This window comes from Choristoneura fumiferana, chromosome 6 (assembly GCF_025370935.1).
Source record: "Choristoneura fumiferana chromosome 6, NRCan_CFum_1, whole genome shotgun sequence".
In the NCBI taxonomy this organism is placed as follows: Eukaryota; Metazoa; Arthropoda; class Insecta; order Lepidoptera; family Tortricidae; genus Choristoneura; species Choristoneura fumiferana.
Genome location: NC_133477.1, coordinates 21650607 through 21664723, shown reverse-complemented (window position 1 = coordinate 21664723; position 14117 = coordinate 21650607). Strand labels below are relative to the sequence as shown.

The 14117-nt window shown below is 39.1% G+C and overlaps 1 protein-coding gene across 1 annotated transcript in view; it reads right to left on the bottom strand.

Moving 5' to 3' along the window:
* The window catches only part of LOC141429309 (sodium-independent sulfate anion transporter-like), a 51321-nt gene extending 38924 nt beyond the window's left edge, over positions 1–12397 (bottom strand). The window contains exon 1 of the mRNA XM_074089606.1: positions 11802–12397. Coding sequence (XP_073945707.1) covers positions 11802–12180 — 379 coding nt within the window. The 5' untranslated portion in view covers positions 12181–12397. The remainder of the gene's footprint in view (positions 1–11801) is intronic.
* Between the last annotated feature and the right edge of the window lie 1720 nt (positions 12398–14117).

The following is a 14117-nucleotide window of genomic DNA, read 5'->3' as shown; positions in this document are numbered from 1 at the left end:
TTCTGCCAGTAGATGCTGCCTTGGATGTTCTGGACGGAGGCAGATGCGTGCTTATTTCAAGCGGTTCATGAACTCTTAGACTTGCTGCTTGATTGAGAGAATCCTGTCCATGATGACACCTTTATGGTGCCTAACCAGGACACCTCTTGACCACAAAATGGAGTAAATAAGAATCTTATATTGTTAAAAAACATGTGCAGTTGTAATAATATTTATATGTATTTCTTTCATTTGATTTGAAGAGTTCCAAAACTTTGCCGGTTTTGGACGTACAATATATCAAGTATATCAATTCTATGTACAGTGCCGGGATTTCCTTGCGGGTAAGTACTTATAATGAAACGATTTTTTGGCACACAGATGCTACGAGAAATGGTGTTTTGGAGAAAGGATGCTTTGAAAATGGTCGCTTATAGAAACTGTTATTTTGGAACGGGTGTTTTGGGAAATGGATAGCGTGTCCGGAAACTTTTTGTGGAAACAAAATCTAATATGCTTTTTGTAGCATTGAGCGCACCGTTTCGTTTAGTTACGCCAGTGTTGTCACATTACCGAATTATCACGGGTGTTTGGACTTCCTGTCAGATTTGTCGTAATTTTGAACGTTTGCAGCAATTTAAGTGTAATTACAATGTTTTGATGTTATTTCCTTGTTGCTGAGTGATAATTGTTTGTTATATAGGTAAGTTTGCACTTTCATTGTCAATAAGCTTCCGTTGCCTCTGTTGGGTGCGGGTGTCAGTTGACGTAGCTCGCAGAAAATGTAAGTTGAAGTGACAATGGGCTACATCGCACGCGCACGTAAAAGTTAATTATCAGGGTACTTTCTATCAATGAACTAAGCTGTCCGTCAAAGTTAACGAAAATCAAGAACAACACGGTGGACGTAGTACGTAGAAGCTTTAGAATAGCGACCGAAATTTTCAGTTACCTAATCATATTGTTAGACCCGCTAGGCCTTAGTGTCAACCCACTTAGAGTCACGATCATGTTCAGCACTCTTTCTTACACAATAAGGGATGAGGGTAGAAAGAGATGACGAATGCGATCACGAGCACCAGAGCCCAGAGCGTAGACAGTAGGCCACAGGTTATGCCAAAAAGGAAACCTAAAAAGAAGACTGAATCCCATCCCCACCAACCCCATACTCACGCACGAGTATTTAGAAAAATCCCTTCTTAATTTATAATATCACTAGATCCTCAAGATTAAATGCATGCCAAATTACAAGTTCCTAGCTACAGTGGTTTAGGATGTGTGTTGCCCACAGATATAAGAAAGAAAGAAAGAAAGAAAGAAAGAAAGAAAGAAAGAAAATACATTTATTCACAACACAAGACAACAAAATTATTAGGTACAAAAAAAAACAACACAAAGGTATGTGTCATTGCGGTTGTGAATCGGATACTGACTCAGCATAAAGCTGAAGCGTTAAAAACACCCCAGCGCTGATTTTCAGCCAGCACCGTCGGCAACCCTCGGGCCGTTATAAAGACACGCACAGATATAGATTACACTAGATTACGCAAATGCATCTACTTCGCGTGTCTTAACCCCGACCAAACGTCGGGGTTGGCCCCATACAAAGACTGACCGCTAACTGACTAATGATGACTAGTGACTGACTCGAGCCCCACGGCGCGGGTGGGCGGCGCATTTTAATCGATTTTGCGCGGACATCGGGGAATTCACATCGCTAATTCACTTTTGAGACGTCACAGTAGATATAAAAAAGTGACACGGTTGGTTTTCATACAGATTGAGGTGTTTGCTTTATCTAGTGTAATCTATATCTGTGGTGTTGCCTGTCAGTTAATCAACCAGTCAGTCAATCACATTACGTTATGGGTAGATATTAATCACCAATCATTTCTCTTCAACATTAGTTTCGCTAATGCGGTATAAGTTTTTTAACCACTATTAATCTTTTACTAATCAATGGATGTACTATAACAATTGACGCGGTGCGATAAAAACTACAAGTGCGGTATACATTGCGGCATTTGTACTCTAACTTTTAACCCGTTGTCCTTCCGGCCCGTGAATGTGACGGTACTTATGTTTTCCGCAGCTTGTCAATGGCGTAACCTTCATAACCCTAATGAGCATATCAAGTTCATCGCCAGTACCGACAGGTTTTTGCCATCAGCTGTCAAAGCATGATTTATGCAGACGGCTTTCACGAGGGCGTTGACCCCAGTTATAAAAAATAATGCTAACAAACTTTGGTTTAAGTTCAACACGCTGCAGTGCCTATATGGGATACGTCCCGTGCTCGATGACTGGATCAGTGCCCTTAGTGTAAGTTTTCGGTTACTAAATACGTCTCGATCGCGTTCGCGTTAAAATCTCAATTTGTATAGAAACACGAACATCGCAAACGTTCCGCTAGAGGCGCTGTTCGTGTTTCTATATAAATTGAGATTTTAACGCGAACGCGATCCAGACGTATTTTGTAACCGAAAACTTACACTAAGGGTACAGGCGTTTTCAACCTTTTGGTTCTAACGGCACACTTTTCGTTCATCAAAGTTTTACGGCATACCAGTAAACAATAGGCAGGTGCCAGTCGGACTGGCGCGTAGAGGGTTCCGTACAGTAGGTATACCCATAATCCTACTAGTATTATAAATGTGAAAGTTTGTGAAAGATGTTTGAATGTTTAGATATTTGTTACTGAATCACGTCCAAACCGCTGAACCGATTAGGATGAAATTCGGTATACAGATAGTTTGATTCCCAGGGAAGGACATAGGATAGTTTTTATCCCGGAAAATTGCATGGTCCCCCCGGGATAAGCCATAAACAAATACTACATGGACGGAGTCGCGGGCAACGGCTAGTAATACATAGCGGACAGCGGAGGCTTATAGGGTCTAGTTGACACCTTAAGGTACGAAACCCCAAATAGCTATATTTATTAAAATAGCTAAGTATTCATGATTTCAATGCAGCATGCCCTTAGTGGCAATCTCGGCGCAACCGGTTGACCGTCTGGACTAGTGTAATGACCTTTCTTTTAATGTATCCTTGTAAATTGGTTAGTTTCCTGGGCAGAACAAATATTATTGTATTTAGTCCGTCAAATTATCAGAAAATATGAGATACATACTTATTTTTTCTTTTGTCAATCAAACAAAAAATGGCAAAGCAATGCTAAAAAGTGACGCACGGCACGGCGTGATGTTGTGTGCAAACTTAAAGGGCCGTAACGGACTGCATTCAACTGCCGCCTGCTCATAAATTTTTATCGCAGTCAGCGTACAGTTGTGCCGACTGCGATGGAACTGCAACGACAAATGTATGGGCAGTTGGCAGGTACGTTGCAGTTGGACAGTCCGTCTGTACTGGCCCTAACTGGCAATCTTTATCATTATTGACAAAAGAAAAATTCGTCTAACTGATAGACTAAGGCACTTGTCTCACCGCCAGCGAGGAAACGATTGGCTCTCGACTATTTTCTCGCTCAAGAAACGAACAAAAGATATAAGATCCTGTGTGAGTAAAAGAGACACATATATTAATAGTTGATCGCTGGCTGTTCACACTGTCGGCGAGAACTCGCTCTTACATCTTTTGTCGCAGCGACAAGAGCTATAAAACTCGCTGAGCTATAGATTCTCGCTCAGCGTTGTCAGCTTGGCGGCCGCGCCGCACGAGCGAGTCGAGTGGAGCGAGTAATCGCCCGTCGCACGCGAACACTCGCTTACAGCCGAGCGACAAAACTACACTCGCTTCTCGCTGCTCGCCCACTCGTTTCTAGTTACTCGCTCTACTCGCTTCTCGCTCATCGTCGGCGGTGGGACAAGTGCCTAATTATAATTTTTCAAGACACTTGCCTAGACTAAGGGAGCGCCAAAGTTCGCATACTCTTCGCTAGTCATACCGTAATTTTTGTCCAAATCATCGTTTGTTTGTCATCATTAATTTTTTTTCCCACTGAAACCTTACAGTTTTCTAAAATTTTAAATGGTCATCCTATAGAAAACTATAGGTTAGGTTAGGTTTGTTTTATAACAATTATTGGATTCAGAGAAAAAAGAGTTATGCAAACATTCGTTTTGACAAACTTTACATTTGGACTGCCTATAAGTATGCGAGCCGATATGGACCCCTCGCGATGTCGTCGGTCCACCATAGGCCGCTTTGTAGACGGCCGTTGTTTCACCGGACAACGGACCGTTTTTTTTGCCGGCCTAATGGCTAAGTCGCCGGACCAATGTCCGGTGCATGTACACACATTCATTGTAAGCCATACAACACCGCAAGTCCGGCAAAAAAACGATCCGTTGTCCGGTGAAACAACGGACGTCCACAAGCGGCCTTATGGGGGATGGCAGGATTCACGCGGTACTTGCTGACTAAATATTTTTTGACCTTTTGATTTTGGCATTTGTTCCTTTCATTAATCGTAGTTGGTGCAACACCAAAGGCCAGCTGTCACTTACAACATTAACAGCGAGTGTTAATTTATGCGTTCTCATAACTTACAATTAGCACAGTGCTAACTCAATAACGGAATTCGGATAGAGAAAATAACAGTTTTATTTGCATTCACGTTGGAAAGTGGAGTTGTACATGCTGTTGCTTAATGTAGCCCATTTACACTCGCGCGAGTGATGAGACGACTCACGAGGCAAGTCACAAGAAGAGAATGAGGGCTAACTCGCGACTCGCCTCGCGCCTCGTCTTGTTTCGGGCTTCGCTTCGGGAGCGGTTTTTCGATGAAAGAAAGAAAGAGAGATTTATTTTGGTTCCAAAAGCTCCACCACAAGTCCAAAACCAGCACTAAAACTAAGTTACTTGGTGACACGACAGGACACCAAAAAGGGCCTCCACTCAGCATGTCTTGCCACACGTTATGTGCAGTAACGCTGGTTTTCCGTGCAGCTCAAACTATGTATGCATGAGCCAGTTCCTTTGCCCCAGACAGACGAAGGAAAAATAATTAAAACAATAGACAAGCTAAGTGACGTGTAAAAAGAAAAAAAAATACTGCCTTCGTGGCAATAATCTCAAAAACATTTTCTTGATGCGATGCGGTGCTTCCGACAGAAGGTACTGGCTGGCGAAGAATACCATTGATTACACAGATACTTCGAACGTGACGCTAATGAGAATGTAAACTGAAACTCATTTGTCATCGGGTGGCACGCGGCCACGCGAAACACGAGGCAACGCACGAGATAAATACGAGCGAGAGTGTAAATGTAGTGATACAATCACATTATGCGTCAGGTGTGAAATTGCTACATGTGCGAAAATAAAGAGAGGTGAACCTGCGAAATAATTTAATGACACTTGTGTAAAGACAGTAAAGATCCCAATCTGCGCTGCGCCCGAATGGAAACTACAATACAAGCCCTCGCATTCTAAGAGGAGGCCTCTGTCCAGGAGCTGGACGTATATGCTAGAGATGATGTGGTCATGCCACTGTGGAATCTTTTTAAAGTAACATCGTCAAGTGCATCGACTTCTTTATTTTTTGTTTTACACAATGGTAACATGACTTACAATGATTAAAAAAAAAAACCGGTGAAGAGCGTGTCAGACACGCCCAAAATAGGGTTCCGTAGCCATTAGGAAAAAATTAAGTAATATATTTCTAAGGATTTCGTATTTTGTAGGCTGCTATTTACTCTTAAACTACTAATAATTCTCAAGAAAACTTAACCGTTATTGTTTTCCTTGTAAGTTCGTTTTACTTCCTACCATCCTGTTTTTTTTTTAAATTTCCACCCACCGGTTTAGATTTTAGATGGCGCTCGATTTTAATGAAAATTTGCACTTTAAAGTTGAATATTTGGCAAACATATAACTGAATCGAAAAATCGTTTTAGCAACCCCGTAATGGTTTTAAAAGACCTATCTACCCCACACTACAAGATTGGATTAGAAAAAAACACCCCACTTTACGTCTATGGGAGGTAGGTAGCCTAAAAGTTTATTTTTTTATTATTGTACCATTTTGTCGGCATAGTTTACATATATATTCGAGCAAAATTACAGCTTTCTAGCATTGATTGTCCCTGAGCAAAGCCGCGGACGGACAGACAGACAGACAGACATGGCGAAACTATAAGGGTTCCGTTTTTGGCATTTTGGCTACGGAACCCTAAAAACGGATATAATATTGTGAATAGCATAGTCTAGCAGTGGACACCTTCCAGCTGATGATGATGATGATGATGATGATGACCACGTAATAACATGATAAATAACACGCTATTTTATCACGGTATCCCCACGGAATCGAGATATCCATTATGCAAAATCCGAAAAATCTAAAGAGTCAGCTCTAGGCAAGATCGCCCATCGTGCATCGTGCGTGGTGTGATAATCCACAAGTTTCCATGTCATCATAATCATCATCATCAGCCAGAAGACGTCCACTGCTGAATAAAGGCCTCCTCCTTAGAACTTACCCCCCTTACCCCTTAGAATTTCCATGTGAAATCAATAAAATCCTGAACTTCAATGAGGGGCCTTCCCAGACGAGGGTGTTCTTTGACAGGCCAGTTGGCGCTTGTATCCCTGTTTGACAACTGGAACATTTGCGGCACGTTTGTTATTGGTTAAATTACTAGCCAACAGAGAGCCAATAGCAAGCAAGACGTTAACATCAAATGGTTCGTCTGTCAAGAAACCCTCAAGAATAGATGGAAAAAGCTCGTGCGAGGGAACTTGATGCAGAAGGGAGGTCATGACTGACACTACTGAGGAATACGACACAAGGAGGAGGACGAAGAAATCTTTATTCTAGATCTAATGGCGCGAGCGAATGAGAGTAAAGGGTAATTGAAGATGCAACTATTTATTCCTGGAATCCATATTGTTGTAAAGTATGTATTATACGTCCTTGCGGTAAACTCGTCATGCTTCGGAAACACGTATGTATCGACGGGTCACGTGTGTGATACGGCCACAATTATGCAAACGTATTAATCTATATATTAATATGACGCGACTGATTGACTGACAGTCTGGCTGATTTAAAACTAAGACTTAGTCTTAGCTTGTGTATTATCTCAAGCTTAATTCTGTATAGGCATGTAGCAAGCAAATCTGGGCTCTTCAGAAAAGCAGAGCGCTGCACTGAGCGGCACCACATGTTTACCCTTTTTGGGTGACATTTGAGTCACCAGTATTATGAATTTTATATGTATAATTTTATAGGTAATTGAGTAATTTTATAGGTAACTTGTATTTTCTTTTCTTCTGAAATACCATTTGAGTTAGACTTGAATTTTTTGAGAAGCATAGAGATGCATTAGGAAAGGATATCGAAAACGACAGGAATTCTAAAAAAATACCTCGTGATACTTAGTACTATTACCTACTCGTGTTCTGTGCTCGTGGTGTTTATTTATGCCGCATGAAAAACACCCTCGAAAAAGGTCACGATTATTCGGTTAACCAACAACAATTTATTATATTTGTTATAGGTATCATCATCCCAGCCTATATACGTCCCACTGCAGGGCACAGGCCTCCCCCCAGTGCGGATTGGGAACTTCACACACACCGTTGAATTGCTTCGCAGGTTTGTAATACAGGTTTCCTCACGATGTTTTCCTTCACCGTAAAGCTCGTGGTAAATTTCAAATGTAATTCCGCACATGAATTTCGAAAAACTCAGAGGTGCGAGCCGGGGTTTGAACCCACGATCCTCTGCTTGAGAGACCATAGGTCAAACCACTCGGCCACCACGGCTTCAATAGGTATAGCAAACAATTATTCGATCCAACTCTACCATAGGGCAAAGAGTATTTATTCTAAGATACAAACTCACTGCATGCTGAGACAATGTTGTTAATGTGATTCGAGCTGACATCGACTTACTTTTATTTGAACACAGAAATGAAATGCAGGACCTTGAAGTAGCATACGTTTTATAACCAGCTGGGTGCTAGGCATTTGGCATCCGCCAAGTTGGTCGCAAAAACAGCGCAAAAATATTTCGAAGTGGCAAAAAATCCCCAGTTCAATCAACAATTAAACTTGACTGGAACTCCAATCAGTTGTCAAATTATTTAAGCATAGTTTTTTTCTTAATTTAGATTGTAATGGGTATCTTGTAGCCGCGTAACGCGTGCCACGTAACGTAAACTACTCGTGATTTGATCTTTGTTACTTACTACTTTTGATCACCTTTTGATATTATCATTTCAAAGTTCAATATCTCAGAAACGGCTGATCCGATTTTAATAAAACATAGCTAATATCCACCGCAAGGAAACTCGCTTTCACGTGAAAAAACAGGACCATTATGGCCACTGCCCAGAATCGTGAGAATGAAGAAACGTAAACAAAATCTACACGAATTTCTTGATTAATGAAGGTTTAAAAGACGGAGAAGATCCCGTTAAACTAACTTTGTCTCCTCGATCCTTTGGATCGTCGATCTAAAGCAAGTGTTACTCCATTTTCCGTGAGCTGCGCGCGCGCCGCGTGTTTTGAAACTTGAGAAAGCTAAGAATCGTGTATTATGTTGGTTTCAGAGAACTTAACAAGACTACTTCGGTTACATGCTTATGTTGACGACAATATCCCGAGTAAAGCTACCATTAGGATAGCGTTTCATAGAATATGTTATGTTTATGGAATTAAGTGTTGAATTATATATGTATAACATACTTGCTGCAGTGATTGTATTGTATTGTATGTGTTGACGATATAAATTTATTATTTTTATGGCATGGAGAAACAGTTGACACTTTCAATCCTACTATCCTACTAATATTATAAATGTGAAAGTTTGTGAGTGAGTGAGTATGTTTGTTACTACTTCACGCTGAAACGGCTGGACGGATTTGGATGAAATTTGGCAAAAAGTTAGTTTATAGCCTGAATTAAAACATAGGATACTTTTTATCTCGATATTCCCACGGGATAGGGATAAAATCTCTAAATACCAACCGTTGGGCTTAGAGTCATGAAATTTGGTATGTAGGTAGCTGGACATATGGAATAAAACATAGGCTACTTTTTATCTCGATGATATTCCCACGGGATAGGGATAAAATCTCGAAACAACAACCGCTGGGCTTAGAGTCATGTTTTACCATGATTGTTTTTAATGTAACGTCAATGAAAACAACGATTTAATTTTCGGGAATTCCCACGGGAATTTTTAAAATCCCGGAATTTCAATTCAGCTGCTGGACTTAAGGATTTACGTGTGCGAAGCCGCGGGTAAGCGCACTAGTGTAACTATAAATTATTCACCAAGCCAGAATTCCAGGACGATTAAATCTAGGATGATGCGGGCAGCTTATAGGACTTTTGTCCCTAGCTATGTATATCCAGTAGAGGGCGTTTTCCAGCTAACGAAGATGATGATAACGATGATGTTTAGGAATATAGTAATTTGATCGGGCATTCAGAAGTGATTTGAACGCTTGCCGACTATTTTACAACCTGGCAACTTATTTTTTTCACTGATAAACTGCATCGGGATGAAGAATGTCCATTTTTTAATTAGTCAACCTGAACCACAAATTAAATTACACGTTAAAAAACTAGTGAAGTTGTTCGACTCGGGTACCAGAACCTTCATCGTACAAGTTTACAGTAGTTGATTGTACAACAAGAGCATAAAACGAGCCATTTTACCCAAGACGTATGGCCACCGGAGCCGGGGAAAATTGGTTTACTGCTCGAGTTCTACACTCTGCTTTTTACTTAGATTGTGAGGAAATTAAATAGCAACAGTGGAAACAATTGTTCACTTTCTATGTACCTTTTATTTTTCATGCATTTATATAATTATATTTTTTTCTTCTCGGCCGCTTACTCTTTGCAGAGCAGTCGTGGTCACGCGAGACGCCTTCACTACCGTGCGCCATTTATATTTTTTTAGTTTTATTGATTTATTTTTAGTTTCATATACTTAAATAAAAAATTATTAAAAAATATATATGTAGAAACTTTTTTGTTTGTGGCTGTTGACATCAGCTTGCTCTTAGATGAAGATTTTACCTTATGCACTAGAGCATAAAAAGTCATTTTATGTCGCCTAGATCCAGCATAAACACGAACTTTACGAGCATGAGAAATGAAAAGTTAATTTTAACAGATCAGTGATTTCCGGAATTTTTTCTTTACCTAAGTATGCTATGACGCGAGTTCTTAATTTTGGTAAAATTACATATATATAAAATACACTTTCAAATGGCTCAAATGGTTGTATCTTTATGTATGGCTCGTAGTAAATAGTTTATTTTATCACTGTTATAAAAGATTGCACTCGTACAGCTTAAAGTAGGTAAGTACCTATTTCTATTGTTTTTTTATTAGTTCCAGGAGTTTTTTCCTTTTGAGGTAGAAACCTTAAAAACCAATAAGGTAACTATGTCAAAAATACTTTTTATCTTTAATCTTGCTTAGGGCGTCAGAGCTCAGTTGTATTTATTTTTACTATGCAGTCAATCGTAAAAGCATTTCGCACGTACCTACTCGTGCTATCAAAGGTATAAACTGAAATGGAAATGTATTTGAATTAAAATCTTGACATGTACCAGTAAAGTTTGAATAGTAAATTTCATTTGCGTATTTCAGCCGATTTCAGTTGCTTTCCCAATCAATACTGAATGTGCAATAAGTACAATACTGCAATTATTTTCGGTTCGTGAATATTGAATAGGTCATTTCGTAATAGTATGTAGTAAAACGTTATTTAAAAGCCACTACTTTTGCAGACGCTAAGCCTAGCAAAGGTTTCGAAAATATTACCAATCGAGCGAGGACGTATTCAGTTTCATCATGCGTGTTAAAAACGAGTTGATTTTGACTAAATTACTAACTACTAATACTTTTCTTAACAACATGTAATTTACCAACTTATAATAGAGCCGCATCAAAAGATGCAATCGCGTGTTAAGTCTTTCTTTAAATGTGTAAGTCTGTTCAAATGCAATTTTTTTAACTGACATTTTTAAACTATTGATATTTCCTTTAAGTTATTGTTTAGTTATCACAACATTTTAATGGACATCTCGCATTGTAGTCAACAATATGTTACTCCAATTGTCATGTAAATTGGACTTAAGCACCTGTACCAGTAGATATACGTATATTTCAGCTTTAACGCACTTATTGCTCAATATTAATGGAAACTTTATCTCGAAATAATAAAAGTAGCAATAAAATAAGCAATGTAAAGTGCACGTACTTATTTCGATCAGGATAAACATTGCTTAGTTACCTACTTATGACGATCATTTTGTTTATGTTATTTTTTATTATTATTCAGCTGTAATATGCCCAATTTAATAGGGAACTAATTCACAATCGGAAATAAAGAAAACTAATTGTGTTGGTAAATGCAAAACTCGATAACGGCTGGATTTAGTAGGCATTTTTTTCCGTTAAATATTTAATAACATTCGAAGATAAAAAAGTGTTGTTCCAGTGGAATGGCGATAAACAAATTGTGCGCAAATATAGTTGCTAGGAAAAGCTAGTTTGTGATAAAACAGTAAAGAGAAAAACATCAGTGGCATATTATCACGGAAAAAATAATAATATATGTAATAATTAATTAATATAATAATAATATTTATACTAAAAATTATTAATTTTGTAATTGTAATCTTAATTGCTGCGCCCAACAGGGTACATAATGTGATCTCCTAGTTTAAGTCACACCACCTGTAAAACCATTATGTGCAATAAAGTATTGAGTATTGAGTATTGAAACGTACCACTTAGCATAAAGCTGGCCATATGGCCTGACGGTGGGCGTCTTTCGTCGGAACTATTAGCATCAACAGTTTCCCAGATCTAAGGATTGAACTTACTTGAATACGGGTTCCCGCAGTTCCCATTGCAGGCGCAGCCGGCGTCGAGGCCCAGCGACAGCGTCGGCGCCAGGCTGGGCCGCGGGCACAGCTTACAGCCTCCATTGTATACTTCACACAAGCAAATATTCTTGTCCATCCCCTCAACCTTCAACTCATTAAGTCCGAACCCATCACATCTAATCGCGGGCGCATACTGCGAGTGCGGACACACATGACAACGTTTCCCTAAACCATTCGATCCATTAAAATTGTCATTCTGATTAGTATCCAGATCCATCTGGTACTCCTTCTTACTATCCGTGCTTCCCGTCATGTAAGACGTGAGGGTCACCTCAGAGGAACTACGGACGGTATTGTTCAGTTTGTATTTTGTCATGTTTAGCACTTCAGAAGTACGTTTTGAAGTTAGACGCGCGGGACATTTCCGGACAGGGTCGAGATTATTTCATCCGGTTAATTTGGGATCACGTTAGCACTTTGATTTATTTTTGTTTACTGTTTGGTCATTTTATTTTCATTTTATTGCTGTAGGACTGACGCGCGCGCGTTGGGTGGCGGTGCGGCGAACACTGATGGTTCTTTCGCTCCGTGTGCTATGTCTGTACATTAATAAAGTACATTTCAAAGGCTTTGCCAGATAGTCAATTAAGCTTGTCTAATATCAATGAGTGTGATGACGTTAAGAGGAAAACTGAAAATGTTTGACCATTTTCGGGTTTGTGTTTAGTTAGATTGTCAGGGTGGTAAAAGTATTTAATAACGGTAAGATAAATGTGATACATTGAAAGAAAGAAAACAAAGAAATAAAGAAAACATTTGTTCATGACATCATGAGAAGAATGGATAAAAAAAAGAAAAAAAAATATAGCTATGCATGTCAAAATGTGCATTGATTGAGTTGTAATCAGATATGGATTGATCTGAAGAGGAAAGTAATAGGAAGGAAATTATATTATATTGTAATTATATTATCTGAATAATATAAAACAAAATAAAGGTAACTAAAACTACATACAAACTAAAATTATAAATAAAAAAGTTCCCCAAAATCACTGCCAGGTGGTAAGGTGCCCAGAAGGCTGGCAGCATTACCATTTTTTTATTGTATTTGATTATATTATCCATTTTGAAATTCTAAATTATACTTTATTTGTTTTTTAGGGTTCCGTAGTCAACTAGGAACCCTTATAGATTCGCCATGTCTGTCCGTCTGTCTGTCCGTCCGCGGCTAAGCTCAGAGACCGTAGTGCTAGAAACTATACGAATAATAATTGTAATAAGAATTATTATTCGTAGACTAGAAAGCTGTAATTTGGCATGAATTAGGTGCATATCAATCACGCCGACAAAGTGGTAAAATAAAAAAAACATTTTTTTTACGGTACCTCCCATAGACGTAAAGTGGGGTGGAGGTGTTTTTTTTCTCGACCAACCCTATAGTGTGTGGTATTTTTGGATAGGTCTTTTAAAACTATTGGGGGGTTGCTAAAACAATTTTTCTATTCAGTGATCTGTTTGCGAAATATTCAACTTAAAAGTGCAAATTTTCATTAAAATCGAGCGTCCCCGCCCCCCTCTAAAATCTAAACAATTGGGTGTTAAAATTTGAAAAAAAATCAGAATGGTCGTAAATATATCAAATTTACAAGGAAAGTTATAGCGGCTAAGATTGCTTGAGAATTATTAGTACTTAGTTTAAGAGTAAATAGCAGCCTAAGGTATAAAACATACCTAAACTTGGAAGATTCCGTACACAATACGAAATCCTTAGAGAAATATTGGCTACAGAACCCTATCCTGTGCGTGTCCGACACGCTCTTGGGCGGTTTTTTAAATATAAGAAACGAAAACGGGGAAACGACCATGCGGGAAGCAATCCCTGCCGCCCATGGCCACCCGCAACACGAGGGGCATCACAGGGTGCAATGAGTTGCCGGCCGCGCGGCCCTTTGAGAGACTAATAGGCTAGTTTTTGTCAAACTTAAAACCTAAAATTGCTAAAAGTGGCTCCGAAGCCGAAACGTTTCGTGTGCTCTGCCTACCCAATTTGGGAATACCGGCGTGATGTTTGTGTGTGTCTCCCAAAAGGTCGAAACTAGTCGGACCGTTCCTGAAAAATAAATAGTAACAATCATAAGTTGAATCGTTTAATTTTATTAAGTCAAAAGAGTTTGCTGCATTGAGTATCGGAATGATGTTATCTGAACTTAACAAAAAAAAATGCCCGAGAAATTACGTGTTTTTTTTAAATCTAACAAAGAATAAAAATACAAATTGTTAAAACAACAACAAAAAAAATACAAAAAGCTATGC